The sequence below is a fragment of the Watersipora subatra genome, chromosome 3 (assembly GCF_963576615.1).
Source record: "Watersipora subatra chromosome 3, tzWatSuba1.1, whole genome shotgun sequence".
Taxonomy (NCBI): domain Eukaryota; kingdom Metazoa; phylum Bryozoa; class Gymnolaemata; order Cheilostomatida; family Watersiporidae; genus Watersipora; species Watersipora subatra.
The window spans coordinates 31,308,447-31,326,972 of record NC_088710.1 but is presented as its reverse complement, the minus strand read 5'-3'; the positions used below and the strand labels follow the sequence as shown (position 1 = coordinate 31,326,972).

General features: G+C 35.4%; 1 protein-coding gene across 4 annotated transcripts; it reads right to left on the bottom strand.

Moving 5' to 3' along the window:
• Nucleotides 1–3,982: 3,982 nt before the first annotated feature.
• Nucleotides 3,983–17,841, bottom strand: LOC137389986 (haloacid dehalogenase-like hydrolase domain-containing 5). Of its 4 annotated transcripts, XM_068076192.1 has the most exons (9): nt 16,987–17,841; nt 14,536–14,730; nt 14,339–14,451; nt 13,083–13,228; nt 10,485–10,662; nt 9,648–9,693; nt 9,016–9,158; nt 8,017–8,207; nt 3,983–4,797 (listed from the first exon to the last, which is right to left on the bottom strand). In XM_068076192.1, exons 1-9 carry the CDS (start codon nt 17,359–17,361, stop codon nt 4,619–4,621), a joined length of 1,566 nt encoding a protein of 521 aa, XP_067932293.1. In that variant the 5' UTR covers nt 17,362–17,841; the 3' UTR covers nt 3,983–4,618. The 4 variants fall into 4 exon arrangements, with proteins under 4 accessions (XP_067932293.1, XP_067932292.1, XP_067932294.1 ...); XM_068076191.1 differs by having other exon boundaries at nt 14,339–14,730; XM_068076193.1 differs by lacking the exon at nt 3,983–4,797 and having other exon boundaries at nt 8,020–8,221; nt 14,339–14,730.
• Nucleotides 17,842–18,526: the final 685 nt, after the last annotated feature.

The following is an 18,526-nucleotide window of genomic DNA, read 5'->3' as shown; positions in this document are numbered from 1 at the left end:
AATTATCAATAATTTGTCTCTTGCAAGTACGTACAAGTAACGATATACAGCCCCTATGGGGGGTTGTATATCATTGGTACAAGCAGTCACATGTATCCAGTGTATTTCTGCTAGTGCATATTCTGGCGCTACCTGCTTATTTGTGGTTCAATTCCTATGAAATTTTGAAAGCTGAGTGCCTTTTGATCTTACGATCACATCGCTGAGTATCTGCTAGCTGATCCATACTAGTTGCAATAATTTGAACTAACCACATTTCACATGAAAGGGTGAGCTTATTTCACCGGGCTGGCTAATCCTTGGATTTTCCGGGTCATTCTCACTGTATAAAATCTGGTCGAATCATACTCTTATCTAGCAAAAAATTGGTTTTTGTTCGAAAAGTGTAATTTCATGTTTTTCAGCACAGACTAGAACAATTTGACAATGAGTGACCCTTTTAGCAGGTTTTAAAGCAGTTAATTATTCAAAAGCTTTGTCAACACTCAAAATGTTGACAAACATTTAACATGACTTGCCGTAATAATAAATCAAAGTTTTTGAGCAATAAAGCAAATGGCATTGGTGAGAACATATTTAAGGTCGTCATCCTAGCATCAAAAGTTCTACTCAACTAGTAGTTCATAATGACTAACAAAGAAAAGATGGTGCGGTTGTGAGTGCTCACATTCAAAAGCTCCAACAAATTGGCTTTGAGATTGGAGTAAGCCATTTTTTGTTCCGGCATTCACATGCCTGAGCCAAGTCATCCAAATTGGATAAAAGAGCAAAATTGGACTAACAAATCATGAAAAACTTAATTTACAAGCTTCTAGCATTTAGATTAATTCACATTAGTCAAACACACCCACAAGAGTCAAGTCTATCGATAAGAGCAGATAAGTCATCACGTATTGGATTATTTGCAGTAAATCCATTCTCATGGTGTTTTCTCTGAAACTATCGATCTGGATTCGTATAAACTCTTTTTTTTAAATCTTTCTGTTCCATGACAATCTGACCCACATTTATACAACTAATATCCACACAGTCTGCTATAATTTTCTGCCGATACCAACTTTTTAAAACTCATTGTTCATGCGTTTGGTTTAAAACCAAGGAGGTTAATCCTGATCGATTTGCAAATTTTCGGTTGAATTATACATTGTTATGGTGTAGCATGTAAAAATTACTCTGGTTTTTTATGGCAATGACTCACACCTGCAAATGCATATAAAAATAATACTTGTTTGATAGGGTGGAGAAGTTTTTGTTGATCATATTTTATTCCTCACAGTAAACTAGTGTCCAGTGGCATCAAAAATGCATATAAGACAAAACAGGTTTTGATAATGTGCCAACAAAAAGGAGATTGGTGTAGGAGTAATTTACAGAAGATGAGCAAATAAAAGGGATAAAAAGTGACTTTAAAAGCAAAGACAACCAACAAAGATTGTGTGATGCTTGCAAACTTCAAAGCATTTCCATATTGAGATGTGTTGTCCTTACTAAAATCGAAGAGCTCTCTGCTATTACTGCATGAATTGTGACAGTACTCAAGCTCTCGAGTAAATGACATGTTGTAAGGTGAAAATTTTAGGTGACAAATACATAACCTAGCTAAAAACTGTCACATTAGATCTATCACATTAATTGACAGCTAATCTAAATCCAACGTTGCCTTGCATAACATTTTGCTAACGTAGCTTTCCAGCTCTAATCGATGCCTATCTTACCGGTACGCACATGTCCCAAAAATCACTGTCTGAACTCTACTTTTTTGTTGACCTAATCTTCTAACATCACATTTTCTATGTTTCTGTATAAAGTACAAACAGGGGTGGCCTCAGTCTATTAAACAGTTGATGCTTGAACTAATATATATTGGCGCTGATTATTCCTTCTGAGAGCAGGTTTAGAAAATTGTCTTAAATTCTGTAAACATCAAAATTTAAAAAAAAGGTTTTAAACCGAAGGTCAATTGTCAGCGCAAAAATGTTACATCAACATCAGTAGCAAATAACATTATAGATTAGGATTTGAATAATTTGTTTTGTTGTAAATTTGATGAAATACCAAGTTTTAATCAACATTTTTAAGTTTTGAAAATGCACAGAAAGATTTGCAATGTTTGCAAAATAATTACTCACAATATAGACCAGTTAAATTAATAAGGCTCACTTCTTGAATTTGAATATCTAAAAGTGGTTTTTTCAAATTCCTTAATCATGAGAGCAGAGCGTGCGTTAATTCTGTAAGTTTTAAAAAAATTATGTCCAAGCATAGCAAATTTTACAAAATAATTTTCGATTTCAAATGTGCATGAAAAACTTATAGTTTGAAAAAAAAAGATTTAGCAAATGCGTTTCAAAGCGCTTCATAGAAGCAGAAAACTTAACCCATTTAAACCAATTATATAGTAGAAACCTTGCATTATTTTTCTTACACTAATTTACACTTGCGTTCTATTGATTTCTTCCAGCGAGTCCTTGCATCTCTACTAAAATCTGGGAAAAACCAACACATTTAACATGCTTCGGCACTAATGGGTTCTGAGCAATCCACAGGGATGTTGTCAGCGAGTATATATGCTGTAATAAAATATCTAGACGCTGTCTAATCAAAGGTGCTGACTCACAATAAATATGACCTTCAAACCACCTGATCTGAGGTTTTCAACTACTCGTTGATTCACTTTGCTAAATTAAATTATTTGTTTCAATGCTATTCTGTCGCTAAACATGTTCATTAAGCAATCGTTTAGAGCAGGGTGCCTTCCCAGCGATTTTCGAAAAGCGAAGAGGATTCTGCTATTGTAGGATAATGAACCTTTGGCAGGTTAGACAAGGCGGTTATGAAAAATTGGTCTAACTCGATTTGCAATACGATCGATAAATTGTTTGCAATTATACAGATTGTTATGCACTAACACAAAAATGTCCCTAGTAACAGTAAAGAAAATCAGAAAGGTTCCTGCAAACTTAATCTCTATAAATCGCTTCATGTAAACTCTTCTTGAAAAATGAAGCTTGATTTATGGAACAGTAGACTCGGATTTATAGAAAAAATATTTACAATTCGTGGATGTTGGCATAAAATCAATTTAAGTCAAAGTCGATGATATATGAACTAGAATAATGAGTAGTGCTTGCCGTTCCTAATTGAAAACCTCTGAAGGTTTTTGCTTTTATGTGTATTACTCTTTTCAGGCCTGGTTTTTATAATCCACAACAAGATGTTTATCTAATATAGAAAACTCATGATATGGGACATAAAAAACAATTGTAACACAATTTTTTCTTTAACACATGCATATATACGATTCATCTTTTGTATCAACCAACAAAACCTGGCATACCTCAGCGCTAACCTGGACCTTCCAGCAACGTTTTTTAGCACATTTTGGTGAGCTGATCTAAAAGATATAAATAGCTATTCATTCCTGTCTATAAAATTAACAACCTTGTATCAACATGGATTAGTACAAGTGGACTACTCCTTATTTTGATAGTCGTATTTGCCATCCATGCAGAGGTCTTGTTCAAAGTCGTAATACTAACAAGCATTCAGTGAGCAGGTCACCAATTACTTTTACATCTCTACAGTATGCTTAGTTCTGTTGGACTGGAGTCATTTGCATAAAATGATACCTTTTCCTATTTTTTTATTGAAAGTTTCATCAATCGATTCTCAAATTGCAGCTTGAACTAAATTTGGAGAAACTATTCTTCATTTCCGTTCAATAGCATTTGAACAGTTGTCTCATTACTCTAGTTACTTCTGAGTTATTTTTTAAAAATTGCCTTGAGTAAGATACAGTTTCATAATAAATTACTACAAGAAAAAGTGTAGTTATTCATCTATAGAGCTTCCGTGTGCTTAACTGTGCAATGTGAAACATCTCATTAACAAATATTGTATGAAATAACTGTTACTATTCTTTTTAATGATAGCAAAGAATGTTGCAGATGTGACAGGAATGAAAATAGTGCTTAAGGTGAAATGTTCAAAGAAATATGCCGCAAACCTTAATTTCAAATACCCGTAAAAATATATCTTATGAAATGCATTGGACTGCAAAACTTGTTAATATGAATTCATATTCTTAGTTCCAGCCAATATCCTATGTATAGCTTTTATTAAATCCTACAACATTTCCTAGAATTGTATCCATAGAAATATAGTTTTAAAAATATGATATGGTGTGCACAAAAAGTGACCATCCATCATCAGAAATGAATAGAACAGTAATTCTAGCAAAATATGCCTTCAATACTTGTTCACAATTGCATGCGCACAGCAAGAATACGACTAAAAAAGAGTATATATTAAATTTAATTTTGAGTATTTCAAAGGACAAATCAAGTTGACAGTAAACTATAACTACGGAAGGCAGCAGTAGCCAATCTTGGTCCACGGTTTATTGACAAGCACCTACACGTTCAGCTTATTTGTCAAGCATATCAAGCTTTAACCACAAAACCAGCGTAGTTCAGCCTTCTTTCAAGTGTGATAGCTCCACCCGCAAGTGTATGTCTGACCTTAATTTAAAAGCTTAAAAATAGAAAACTAAATATGTAAGTCTATGTATATGGATTGTAGGGATTGTGGATGACTTGTGTATGCAGGTAGATGAGGTTTATTTATTTGGTTCATTATTGTTGAGCAAATCCATTGAACCCATTTCTTGTTCAATTATTGCTGAGACGGCCTCATAGACATCAGTGCAGTATGTGGTAGGAATGCGCAAATGCTGATTTGTCTCAAAATCTCTGTGACCATGGTGATACACATCATATTCTTGATCCTCTATCTTACCTGAAAACAGATGGCAGAAACTTTTCAATAAAACATGGCCTTTTTAAGTTGAGTTTTAGTTGTAAGTCAAACCTTTGCTTGGGAAGTCAAAGGGATTTTGTTTATATATCAAAACTGTTGCACGTTGAAACAAACATTTTTATCAGCATCATGAATTTTCATTATTTTCTTTCAGTTCACAAAGTTGAAATTTCATCATATAAAAAATTCAAGTAATTATATATATCATTAAAAATGTAGATTATAATAAATTGGATGTAAAACATTAAATTGTACACAAGAAACTAAAATAATGAAGTATTAATTGATGAACAAAGTGTTTTGTATTTTAACCTATTTTTAGATACAAGGCAGGCGAATGGATGCGCAGACTTGGCAGTGCCTTCGACAGACAAGGTGTAGTTAGAGGGGTGATAAAGATCTAGGGCTAATATCACTTATTTATATATTTGTTTTATATTAGATATTTTTACAGTTTATCCATAAGTATCTCAATCAGCCTTTCCACTCCCTAGTTTCAAGCTTTTTGCCTTGGCATCACTTTAGCAATAACTACTATCAAGGCTTCAGAGAATTTTTACACAATTGATCCAAAGATGTCTGCCTAAATTTTATATTATTTATTGCTTTACAAACATGATGTAACCTATTGCCATCAACTCTTCATTATACGCTATAATAATAAAAATCATTTTAACAAGATGTTGAATAACCTTTCCTACCAATCATCTTTGAATAAATTATATTAGAAGGAAGCACGAATATTAAAAGATCTTTAATATTTGAAGGCAATCGATAAATCACCTCTAGTCATGTATATAAGCCAAACATTGACGAATAAGAAAGTACAAGCCAGATACACATGTAGTCAGGGAAGAGCCGCTAGTGACTAGTCAACCATCATATTCAACTGATAGACTATCAAACTAGGATTTACTAGGCTTCGTGATCAAACACGCATCTTGTACAAAGTCATGATATTTCGTATTATTTTATCTAATTTTGTTAATAATAGGGGGGTGTTTGGCAAATAAAGTAAGTTAGAAGGGAAATTCCTGACCTTACTACTGAAATTTGGAACTAGTCAATTTTTAGAATGATGGCTTGTACACACATTCATGTAAGCCAAGGAAAACATGATATATGGCAGTGTAATACAGTAATGCAATACGATTGTCTGCCCTTTTATTGTATAGTACTAGATATGAAAGAGGAAACAATTCTTCAATATTTGATACTATCAAACTGTTTGGTGAGCACGTCAAAGATTTTCTACTGGCACAGCAAAAGGCTCCAGAATGTGCGCTTTGCCTGACGATGAAGAGTGTAGAATCAGATGGTACAGTTCATAGTATAATCTCCACTAGTACATGTATTAGTATTTGAAGCAACCGTGAAAACCTATTTTATGCACAAAATGAGTAACATACAATTGAACCATCATTGCATTTACATTTAGCAAAATAATATTTTCATGATAGAGATACTGGTTTAAAAATAATTTTAATAGCTTTTTCATCTGCAAGACATTGCACACTGGCACGCAGCCAAAAGGGTAAACTGGAATCAGCATTGCTACACCTCTATTACCCTTTTCATAACATAGAAGTAATGTAAATTGAAGTTGCACATTTTATTTACACTCAAACTAACTTTTAATTATATACGTATTGATTCAAATAAGTTATGTTCACAAGTTAGAGTAAAATACCACCTAACGAGTTGGTTTCTCTTTAGCAAAAAACAGCTTGAACAAAAGAGAGGATAATCCTTAATTTCATACCGAGCACTTAACAATGTATGTTTGTCGACTGATCAGCTATGTAGGGTAAATTTGCTAAAATATGTTCAGTAAAAATGTCAACATTTTTTATCATTTTATATACATAACTGCAGTTGATACTAACATGTTGCTTTAAAACAGAAGTCAATGAGGTGACCTGTAATGCAGCTCGCTTTGAAACAGAAAACTTTCCTCAACCGTTTATTATGATTATATTACCCAACCTACTTTTGTATTTATATGGAGTATTTAATGAATGACTAGCATTGTTTAAACTACCTGAAAATTGGTTTAAAATTAATTTCAAATGTTTCCTTCAGTAGATGATATTTTGCAACCGATATTCTAACAAAAACTTACATACAAACACAAAAGGTGCATCAGAATATATTATAGTAGTCTTACCCGAGAAGATGCTATAATCATTACGACTGCTTCCATGCTTTACTAAATAACAAACATCGCATAACAAACATGGCATTATCAAAATTATCATGCATGACTGGCCATCTGTAGCAGCTGAATTGTCTTCCCTGCCTAGTGATATTCCCAACTAATAAGCCTTTTGATAAGACGACCTAGTATTCACCTAGTGACTTATTTATCACTAGCAAGTGATATAGTAGAGCATGGGCTACCTCACTCAATTGCAAACACAAGCTAGTAATACTATGGACGTATGATTACAATACAGCGGGCCATTGTGATAGTCTTTAAATAATTTTAGAGACTATTAGCCACCGATACTATGTCAGTGAATTGCAGATGAGAATACATGTGATGGTCCTTGCATCTCCCTACTGCATAAAACTTAACAGCGATAATTGATAAGAGCAAGAGGTCAGCTACATGTCATGTCTCATCAGCTGCCGTGAACAGGAATTCTCATGGTGCCCTTTTAATCACGTGTCTACCTACGATTCCAGAAGATTAATCAATCACTAAAGACTTGACGCTTGTTCCCATGGATAATTATTCTCCAAATAAAACATGGCTGTTGATCTATGATATTAAATATTTGCATAAAAATTCTATTCACTACTTACTATAAAGGAATTGTCTACACTACGTAAACTCTTGTTTATTAGGTATCGATGAATGTCACGTCTGAAGCCTACATGAAGCCAGATGATGAGCCAGGGGCCAACTATACTCTACGTTATATAAACATCATTTTGTATCGTATACCAAACTTTAGTCAGATAATAGCGTATTCAGATAATGCGAGGTCCAATTAAAAACTACACACACGCATATGAAGTATCCGAGTTATATTATCCAAATAAAAATTTATATCCTAAAAATTATTGCTCAATAAAATTTGGTATTCACATTGTGTTTCTATTGAAAAAAATCTACCATCTGAATAAAGCTGGTTTATTGGGGTGTAATGAAAGGCAGCAAATTGTAAGTTAATGTGAGAAATAAGGCCATACCTAGCTTGGAGTTGTACACTCCTGTGTCAACAAGGATCGAATTGCACTTGGTAGCTGTCTGAGATGTGAACTTATAGCTACTAGGCACCTCTCTCGAGGCATGAGACAAGCCAGCGTTTTCATTCACCATGCATTGCGCAATATAGCGGTTGTAAAGATTGGAGCCAAATACATCAACTTCTGGGTTGTCCCTGCAACAAAAATCCTATATCTATTTATTTTAACAGCTGACAGTGAACAGGTATGCAGGTAAAGGAAACTTTTATCTCATAGATGAGTGGCGTGATAGGCAAGTGAGAGAAAAACAATTTGTGATACATCAAGTAAAAATTTACAAACTGGATTTTTCCGAAACATTAATTTTGTGAACTTAAGAAAGCTTAATACTCCTTTTAAACCAACACTCAACCATTGTTAAGCTATTAGTTTAGACAAACACTCATGCAGCCTACAGAAAAATATGACGTGAAGAGTTGTCTGCTCCTTTTTAATAATCCATGAAATAAAAGTGATATTATTCGAAATGGGGCAACTGTTATCAACAATATACTCTATATAACTTGAGAGCTATTAAAAAGATTGTTGTATATACTAATGTCTTACAATGGACAAGTAGATGTAATGAACAATAGCAACAAACAACAAATCACAAAATTAAGTAACGTTTCTTTGTGTAGTCTAAAAACAATACAAAAAAGAGTAGAACAACTGTTATGCTCTATGTTACTCTAGTAAGTGTAATTATCCAGCATGGACAAACCAAAAATGACAGCCAATGATAATTTTTGTTGAAACCAGTTGCTGATTAAATCAAGTGTTCCATTGCAACCAGCAATTGATTGGTTTATATGAGAGAGAAACAAACACAGAGCCCGAGTGCCTTACTAGCTAATTGTAAGCATGTTTTTGTGTCACCAAGTCTAACAAAAAGGCAATATAGATCAAATATTATTGTGAGCTACAGCACAGATCTTACTAAACAGAGAATGATTGCCTCACCCGACCATATAGAGAGTTCTTATAGGTAGCTCTATGCCGATCTTGACAGCCTCTCGAGTGATGCAATGCTCAGCGTAGCGATAAGTAATTTCACTTGGTTTACCGACCAAAGCCGTGTACTGCAGGTCTCTACCAGTGATCTTCTGTTCAACCAAAACACTATAGCTGTATTTAGAACCCAATTAATTAGATAAATAGAACATAATAGTAAATAATTCTGTCGCCGCTGGTGACATTCTCCACAGCTGTGATTTATCATATATCACTTGTTCAGTGTTTGGGAAAGGTTTCATAGAATCAGTGGAATAAAAAGTGTAAAACTATTGACTAATTCTATGTCTATAGTTCAGAGGTCAGATTCAGAGTTAGTTAAAGGGAAAATGGAGTGTAAGAAAAGGTAAGATAGAAGAAGAGATGAAGGGTAAATGGGTTAGCTTAAGATTAAAAGGAAAGACGGAGAGATGAAAAAGATAAAGGAAAAGATTACTACATATTAAGGCGTTAAGTAGCAAAGTATAAGGTAAATTGGAAGATGGAGAGTATGCGGAGAGGTAGGTGAGTAGAAAGGTCTGTTGATAAAAATGGAGGGTAAGCGAAAAGGATGTAGGGTAAGCAGCCTTGGTATAGCCAACCTTGTAAAGACTCTCAAGACAGACCAGAAATGCTCCATGTCCAAACCTGCAAGAGATTTGTGTATTCAAAGTATTTGCTTTTCATCTATAACTGACCAACTCGCACCAGTTTCTACTCTCTTCAGCAAGTATTCTTTGCAAACATTCTACACGCAGAAAACATGTTGAAATGCTGCACACATATTTAATACCCAAACCAGAATGCAGTTTTTATAGATGAAGTTAAACAAAACCTTTGACGATTGTTTCAGAAAGTAGCGATATTTTTCTATGATATGCGATTGTTTTCTATGTTTGAGGTGATCTGACTGCCAGGATGTTTTAAGATTAAAATCGACAAAACTTAATTACGGTTAAAACGCTAAGAAGAAAAATCTGTGCGAAATGACATCACCAGTTGCTATCACTGCTAAAGTTGATATCGGCAAGTTGCAGCATTACACCTCTCTATTCTGTCGACCTTCTTGCCGAAGTGCAACTATAGACGTCAATATTCGCACTTCCGCTTGATCCGATTTTAATCTTGAAACATCCTGGCAGTCAAATCACCTCAAACATCAAAAACAATCACAAATGAAAAAAATTACTGATATTTTCTGATAAAATCGACTAAATTTTGTGTAAGTTAATCCATAACCCTAGCACAAGCCTTTTATCATCTACATCCATCTCCTGATTCCATATACAACTCTTGGAATATCAACTCGTGGACCCATGAACAACAGTTACTCATCAGACATACACTGTATGCTTAGAAGCAATCATAGAAATAATGCCTGAGTCAGTTTGCACTTAAAAATTTTGGAGTAGCTACAATCAACAGAATATAAAGCATACCTCGGCATGCACGCCTCTGCCATGAATACCAGATCCATGTTACAAGCGATTATAGGGAAGTCAGAATCTACGATTCCTTTATCGGGTACAAAGGAGGGATGTCCTCCGGTCACCATCAGGTCGATAAGAAGCTGGAGATGAGTCTCCCATTTTGTTGGCTCTCCAAAGAGAATAATGGCTGCAAGACAATGTTTATGAAATCTCAAATCTTGTAAATATAGATTATGCCTGATTCACATGTTTCCGGAGACAAAACTAATACGAAACACATGACAGAAATAAAAATGTTCAGGTTGGTTAAACATGTCCACCCAGCTTGGCCAATGTGAACTGTGACGACATCAGACAGTGTCTTTGCGGATCAACTTATGTTATATTTGTTATATTAAAATTAATACTAAACATTTATTAACAGTTACTAATCTAAATTTTGCCTCCTAGTTTACAAACACTAACCAACCATCTCTGGTAATAAAATAAAGGAAGACTTCACCAACACCTACTTCCTGTTTTAGCAAGCGCAGCAAAACATTTCTACTGATCAAGATTTACACAGCTTCGCTTCGATAGCCTTTGCAAAAACCTTTTTCCTATTTTGCTATACAGTGGTGGTTGGTCTCTAGGGACCAACCACCAGAGACCGAGACCAACCACTACTGCTGCTACTTAAACTGCTTTATAGCTTTGACAGCTAGCAAGTTCGTCATGGAGAGTAAGCACTGACCTATGTAAAAGCTTGTTTAAAAAGGCATGTGTCTGGTATATTCTCTATCGTGTCATATTTTATTACCATCAGAGAGAGGGTACTGATTAGACTCATGTATAAAAATGCTGGTGGAACTAGTTGTAAAAGCACATGAACCAAAGTGCAGGCTCAATAACGTGTTAATTCCATTGAAAAACGAGTAATAGAATTATGAGGAGTAAATTACTCCAACTTACGCTAATTTGCAGTAGATATTGCTCAACTTAATCTAGCTTACAGACTTATTATATTATATAACTAGAAATTCCCCTGTCATACAGCCCACGACCAAAGTAATAATGAAAAAAAGAAAGGGTACTGCTGGTTGTTGAAAAAGTAGTTACAAAAGGTCAGAATTTTACAAAAGTAGAATTATTTAGTGTAGAATTTATTTAGTTAGGTGTTGTAGGCGAAGCCTACAACACCTAACTAAAGAATTCTCTGAATCAGATGAGTTGTTATTATTTTGAGTAGCGTGTTGTTGAACATTAGCATTTGATGTTGATGGTTGCTGTGAGGAGCTTCTATTTCTCCTCCTCCGTAATAATTGGGAGACATGTGGACAGCCAATGCGACGACATGGTGTTCTGGGAGGTTGTATGTTCATGATACCTAGTTGTCAAGTTGTTTTGAAATGAAATTCAAAAGGTCAATTATGCAAAACAAAAGGTTGTATAAAAATCAGACCTAATCTACTACTATCTCAAACTTATGTTTTACAACAATAAAATAAATATTAATTTAAGCTGTAGACCTAAACTATTGTACGTAATTTAACTAACAACAACAATAAAGAAATATGTTTATTATATCTCTGAAATGCAATATTAAAAGGAAAACGGCAAGCTGCCGTGTAATATACAGTTTGAAAGTTGGTTGTGTTGTGAATGTAGAATGGTTTTGACAGCGATATGTAACAGAAAGCAAGCATTAGCATTCACGCGTCTGGAAGTTTTATGCAAACTGCAGTGAAATAAAGAAATATTCTTGTCATAAAGGGGCATTGTAGTTCCGCCCTAGCTTGTAGATAAGATGTAAAGAAATCTGGCTAATGTTCTAGATAATTTAAAAAACCTTCGGTAATTGGACAAAAACGTGGGCTGACAAACTGTGTACCACATTTTCGTACCTGTAAATCGGTCTACGCCTCAAACAGTCTACGTTAATTACACAAATCTTCGGCGATTAAACATTGCCATGGACAGGTGAAATGTCCACGCTTTTCTTGTAAAATGCTGGCGACTTAATATTTCTACTCTCTGTCGCACGGCTTTATCGGCGTTTCATATGCCGGTCTTAATTTTAATTACATTAGGCTTGTAAATTTTTTATTTCGATTTCAGGCCGAATTTATCTGTCTATTTATGTATAATCCGATCAGATGGGTTAGTTTCAGGGTTTTGCAGTAACCTTTCAAAGACTTGGTAACATATTTAACAAGGTTTATATGTGTTTTGTATCGTTATTATATTTAAACGACTCCATTGAAAAATGGTTAAATTTGTTGATGAGATTTCAGTACAAGGGTTTGCGACGGCCATTAATGGATAATTTTCGGGAGTTGTGTGCACATGTGCATTTATCATAAATCACCCAACCAATCACTTTGCTCATGTTTGGTCGTGGGATTACTTATTATATCCACATATTAAAATGCATTTCAACCATATTTTACACTTCTAGGATTATTTCACGAACATTCTAATGTAATATGTAAACATTACTTGCTATGAAGAGACAAATATCCGCTACCGTTCCACATCCTATGATGACAAACTTCTATGAACAAATAGTCATGTCCTTACAGGTCATAAGGTCATTTCTGTATGTTTAGACATCTGTAAGCCACTGACCTTCAATTGGCTCGAATTCATCTCGACTCTGACTCCGGGTGATCCTGTTTTTGGCAATATAGTTACGATTACCATGATCAACGATGTCAAGGAGGGGGAATGCTTCTTTTACCTCATCTATGGTAACAATTTTTGTGAACCCCAGTCTAAAAAGGCTTGTTGAGGAAAGGAAATGTGAGAAACAGAATAGTGTGGGCGTTACTGAGAGAGAGAGGCTTCAATAAATGACTTGAGGCACTCCATTGCTGTCTGATGCCTAAGGAAATGAATTTGAGTATATAGTTTCACATGGCCAAAAGATCTTGCATTTCTCAAACAACCAAATGACAGATAATTGCAAGAAACTCCTGTAAACTAAAAAGCTAACGCCCAGAAAAAAATTTAAGAAGTAGGATTATTTTAACGATTCGGGTGCATCGACACCCGCTACAAATTGTGTGCAGTTATGCATAACAATCGAAGACCTGCATTTTAACCCAAATGCTAGTCTTAGAACACTTTTTAGGTATAATATTTTACTCCGCTCAGAGAAAATTCAGACTGTCTAAAGGGCCAAAACATGTCCCAACTATCCACTGCCAACGACGAAACACAAATGTTCTATATTATTGATCACAATACATGAATTATATGACGTATATTGTATCAGGCCTTCAGAGTAAACCAATTGAAATTCCGAAATAAAACTGATATCAATGAAAAAATTGCTTCGATGTTCCTGATGGATGGAATTTTAGCACTCAAAGCCATGGTTCTTAACCTGGGTTCCTTCGAACTCGAGGAGCTTTCTGAATCAGTCTCAGGGGCTCTATGGAGGTCCGCCAAAGGCAACAGCCACTGATTTGCAAGGTCATAGCTTTATGAAAAGATATGTAATTTGTTGTGAGTTCACGCATTGTATAGGTTTTGTTTTTTGACCGCAGTGATATTAACGATCAGTTCATTCTGAACAACAGTAAAATATATGCCTGTCTTGAATTCTAAAAAAATCACATTTTATTTCCCAATAAATAAAGGTTCGATGAGAGCCCATAATGAAACTCGTAGAGTTGAGTATATCCAACAAGGTTAAGAATTAAGAACCATTGCTTTAAATGGTTAAACTTCATCAAACCCTGAAAGTAAAAAACTACACCACCTTGACTGGCCAGCGACGAACAGAATCTTTGAATCATAAAAAAGTTAGTGATAATGAGAAGTAAAGCAAGAAGCATGACAGCGAGTGAGAGTGAGTCAGAGTCAGCTGACAAGGATACTCTTCAGCCATCTCATGAAGCTTGCCTTGTCCAACTACAAGCACCCTCTTGTGGTGGAATTCAGTGAAGACTGACAAGGGACTATGGGCAGCAATCACCTGCTGTGGCCTGACCTGAAGAAGAAATGATCGCAGGAAATAGCGAACAAGCATCAAAACTCCTTTTACACCATTTGACACCGTAACCACAAAACTCACCTCTGTGTCCAACCATTTACTGATGCAGACCGCTTTGTCCTTCAGTGTCCCACTAGAGTTCGTGCAGAAGGCAATCGGTACCTGAACTTTGCCATCATTATCTGACAGCAGTCGCATCATCCGCTTAGATGCCGCAAATGGAACGGATCCTCTTCCAAGTACACCATCAATGTCAAAAATGATTCCAAAGTCAATCTGGTAAAAAGATTATCGCATACATTTGTACATTTACAGTGTGAGTTTTATTTCCAATAAAAGTGCAGCATCAGAGAAGGGAATGAATGTTGATTTTGCTCCTAAACAGTGTGATAGCCTGATGTTTTAACATTTCAACATTGACCTCGACTCTGTCCACACGTGCTCCAGATGTAACATAGGAATATTTATTCTAGTTTTGTTAAAGGTACAATAAGGCTACCTAAAAATGTAATGATAAGAGATGCATGAATATAACAATAATAACAAAACTTTATGTCAATCATAGAATATGTCTTTAGACTGACTAAAATCAATGTAGCAGTAACAACACAAAATAACTACTATCTATGAATCTTAGCGTTTGCCTGTCTTCTGTCATTCGTATTCCGTTGTAGTGATAAAGTTTTAGGAACGAGAAATCTGGATCGCACTGGATTTGGAACCTCCGGAGCTGCAGACAGGCGAGCTAATCCACTAGGCCAAGCCGCTTCATTGTTAAACAAAGGAATAATTGTGGTCATACTCATTACATTGGTTGAAATACTCACGCTTGCAGTGCTTAAAAAAATACTAATGGTTATTATGAGTGCACTTGAAAATCATGATTGTGTGAGAGATCATTACTCATAATGTAATGATTATTAAGCTCGCTTCAGACACGGCTCTCATTATAGCAAAGATTTAGACTAGCTTAAGTTACTAGCTTAAGTTACTCAACGTCCTTGGGCCAATTATTTTATTACCCTTGCAACTCCCGGCATTCATCTGGTCAATCTTATAGAGTAATATATCGCTTTATTAGCAACTTATCTGAATCACATTGCCTATATCAACATTTCACTTGTGTAACTAGAATTGGCCTGATTTTGACCATATCAAGATGAACGTCTGCGCAGTTGATGCTTTAGACCATAATTGGAGATGTAGGCGTAGTTGAACTCGGATGACCATCTGGCACTCATTCCAGATTAATTGTCTCTGAGTTAATTTAATAAAATTTGAATTGAAGAGAGTTGAAAGTCAGTAAAATGTGACACTTCATGCTCTTCACCTCGCATCTCCTGACAATATAAATTAACGCAGATAAAAAGATAAATAATTTCTATGTTTAATTTGGTAAACTGTTTACATATAAAAGTTTTCTCAATGTGACAACAGTTAACAAAAGACTACACTAAAATTGAGTAGCCAAATTACAGAAGACTTTTAGTCTTAAAAATCAATGGTTTTAATCATCATTTTCTGAAACTGGATTACTTTGTCTCAGAACTTCGTCTCTCATTTTACAGAGTAACTAGAAGGCGTTTTATAGTATGAAACACATTCAAGGTGCCAACAGATCATCAGAAATGTGAGAGCCAGAGATATATGACAGTCTGATTCAGGACGCTGTTAAGCAGCCAGGAGGCCAAGGTAACCATAGATATGCCAAAATTTAATGTATGGGAACTGCACTTTTTAGATACTCTATTGAAGGCAGCCAAGCTAGCCAATAGAAACTGATGAAAAATGACTTGCATGATGGAAGGTCTGGAAATTTTTGTTGTTTTCAAATAGCGGCTAGCATTGCACCATTTTTCTGTGCTTTTTATGTGTCAAAAGGTTTGGTAGGTATATCTACACCCCTCTGGCCAGTAAGCACGCGAAAAGTCATGCGAAGCAGATACTTTTTACTGTTGGCCAGAAACAGTGAAGATATTGAATGCACAAATATATACCTTAGATTTCGCTTGTCTATTGGTAGCACAGGCAACAGGTTGTTTCATTCTACTAGTTACAAGCCAATTCTTATTGCAAACCTTGCTTACTAAACCGGATTTGCCAAGTTGTTTGGTAATCTCTTCGGCTCTTGAGAATGTTAAAATTGTATTAAATTCTCCTGAATGTAGACAAATTAAGACAAAACTCTGTCCAAATCTTTCCAAGACACCGCATAGAAACCAACCGCTACTCAAATCTTTTTTGACCCAACTAGTCAGGCAAGCCCTACATTCAAAACTACTAGTTGTTCTACTGGCTAGTTGCTTTTTAATATTATGCAGCTACACATTTATCAAATATTTATATATATTTTAGTAATTGTAGGATTTAGTGGCTTTGTTATACAGTACATTCATTCACCTTTTTACCTCAGCTCCATGAGAACGTGAATGTAAAACAAATACGTCTTATAGCCTGTAGCCGACACCAAACCATGCTTCCTACACAAATTCATGCAAACATTTTTAAAGAGTTGAAATGCAGCACCCATACCTTTTTGTTCATTGTTTGAAGAAAGTGGCGTAGCTCGGTTGGTAGTCTTGTTTTGGTCCACCGTCTATAGTCACGCTTAACTTCACTGAAATTATGGTTGTTTGGTTGATGAATCTTCAGAAATCTATTTTCTGATGAAGAATGATTGAAAAAACTGCAACAACTGTTTCCGCGAGCTGCTTTATAGCGAACTAGAATGTGAGCTCGTTCATTCCTGATATTGGAAAACGATCCACTGTTGAAACAGTGATAATGTGCAGAGAACGCCGAATAGCACATATTAATCGACGAACACATAACAGCTTGAATGCTGTGTGTCACAGGTGGCTTAAAGAAGCATGAAATGCTTAAAAGTTTATTTGAAAGTAATAGCATTGCCTAGATTATTATTATTAAACTTCCAGTTTTCAATACTATAGCGATATCGCATGACAATGTCAGCCACTATTAAAGAGCTGATTAACAGTTGTCAGAAAACAGTATTATACAGTACTAAACAATACAACAGAAATCGTGCTATAAGCCAACGTTTTGTAATATATCAGCTTCTGTTGTTAATTACAATTTGTGACAGGCTATGATGTGCGTTTCATAGGTGTTTCTTTCGTTGTGTTTCCCTAATGTCCAGTCCGCATTCAGGATAGATAAAATATCTTCTATTGTACCAAATACTTGTAACGTTGATCAAAACTGGTACAATGTGAAATAAGCTATTTTATTGTTCGTAGCAGTTCCGCGCACAGGCAGACTATGATAAACATACAGTCACTGCAACAGCTTGTTCGAATTCTATCTTTCTGATTCAATAAGAATTCTAAACGCGACGGTAGTTGTTATCTACGTTTGAACGGAGCGAAGTTCATACTCTAGCCAATAGTTAGTACGCCAACGGAGATGGTGTATGCTGCAGATGGCCTTGGCAGTGTTTGCAAAGCGGTGGCGAACGTGATGGGATTTTTTGATCGCTCACGATTGTGATTGGTTGTTTATTCTTGTACATGGCGCTGGTTTAGAAATGCCTTTAATAATTACGGATTTTGTCAGAGCGATTACGATTAATACGATTTTAAGCAAAACGTGTTGTTCTTCACGTAGTACCGCTGACCCTACCTGGTAGAGGTCAGTGCATGTGTTGCGCAGTATTGAACATCGAATCTACTCGCTAGAAGCAATGTTTTCCCTGGCGAAATATAACTCGTAAAATACAAAACTGACTAGCGCTTGATCACAGTCGCTTATTCCTTTATTCTAAATATTACCCTATCTACATGTATGTATATGTATTTTCTCACAATATTCTTTGAGAAATAACAGCTAAAATATTTGTATAAAATTACAACATTTTGTAAACCTATCATTTCAAAATCGTATAATAGATTTTTTGACGTTGGCAAGTTGTCCTCAAGTACAAGAGGATTCGCGCAACGCGGCCTACTAGAGGTCAGTTAACAATGCGGTACACGAGGAGACAACTCACACTCGTTTATTACCTATTCCGACACTAAGTTTTTTGTCAATTTAGGAACTACATTATCTACCT

What these genes read in the sequence shown, in the direction of transcription:
- LOC137389986 (XM_068076191.1), bottom strand. Translation starts at nt 17,361, where the DNA reads ATGCTATTACTTTCAAATAAACTTTTAAGCATTTCATGCTTCTTTAAG. An exon ending in TTCAAACAATGAACAAAAAG is followed by an intron (nt 14,731 to 16,986) that starts GTATGGGTGCTG and finishes TCTTTTTACCAG; the next exon opens with ATTGACTTTGGAATCATTTT. An exon ending in TGAATTCGAGCCAATTGAAG is followed by an intron (nt 10,663 to 13,082) that starts GTCAGTGGCTTA and finishes ATTGTCTTGCAG; the next exon opens with CCATTATTCTCTTTGGAGAG.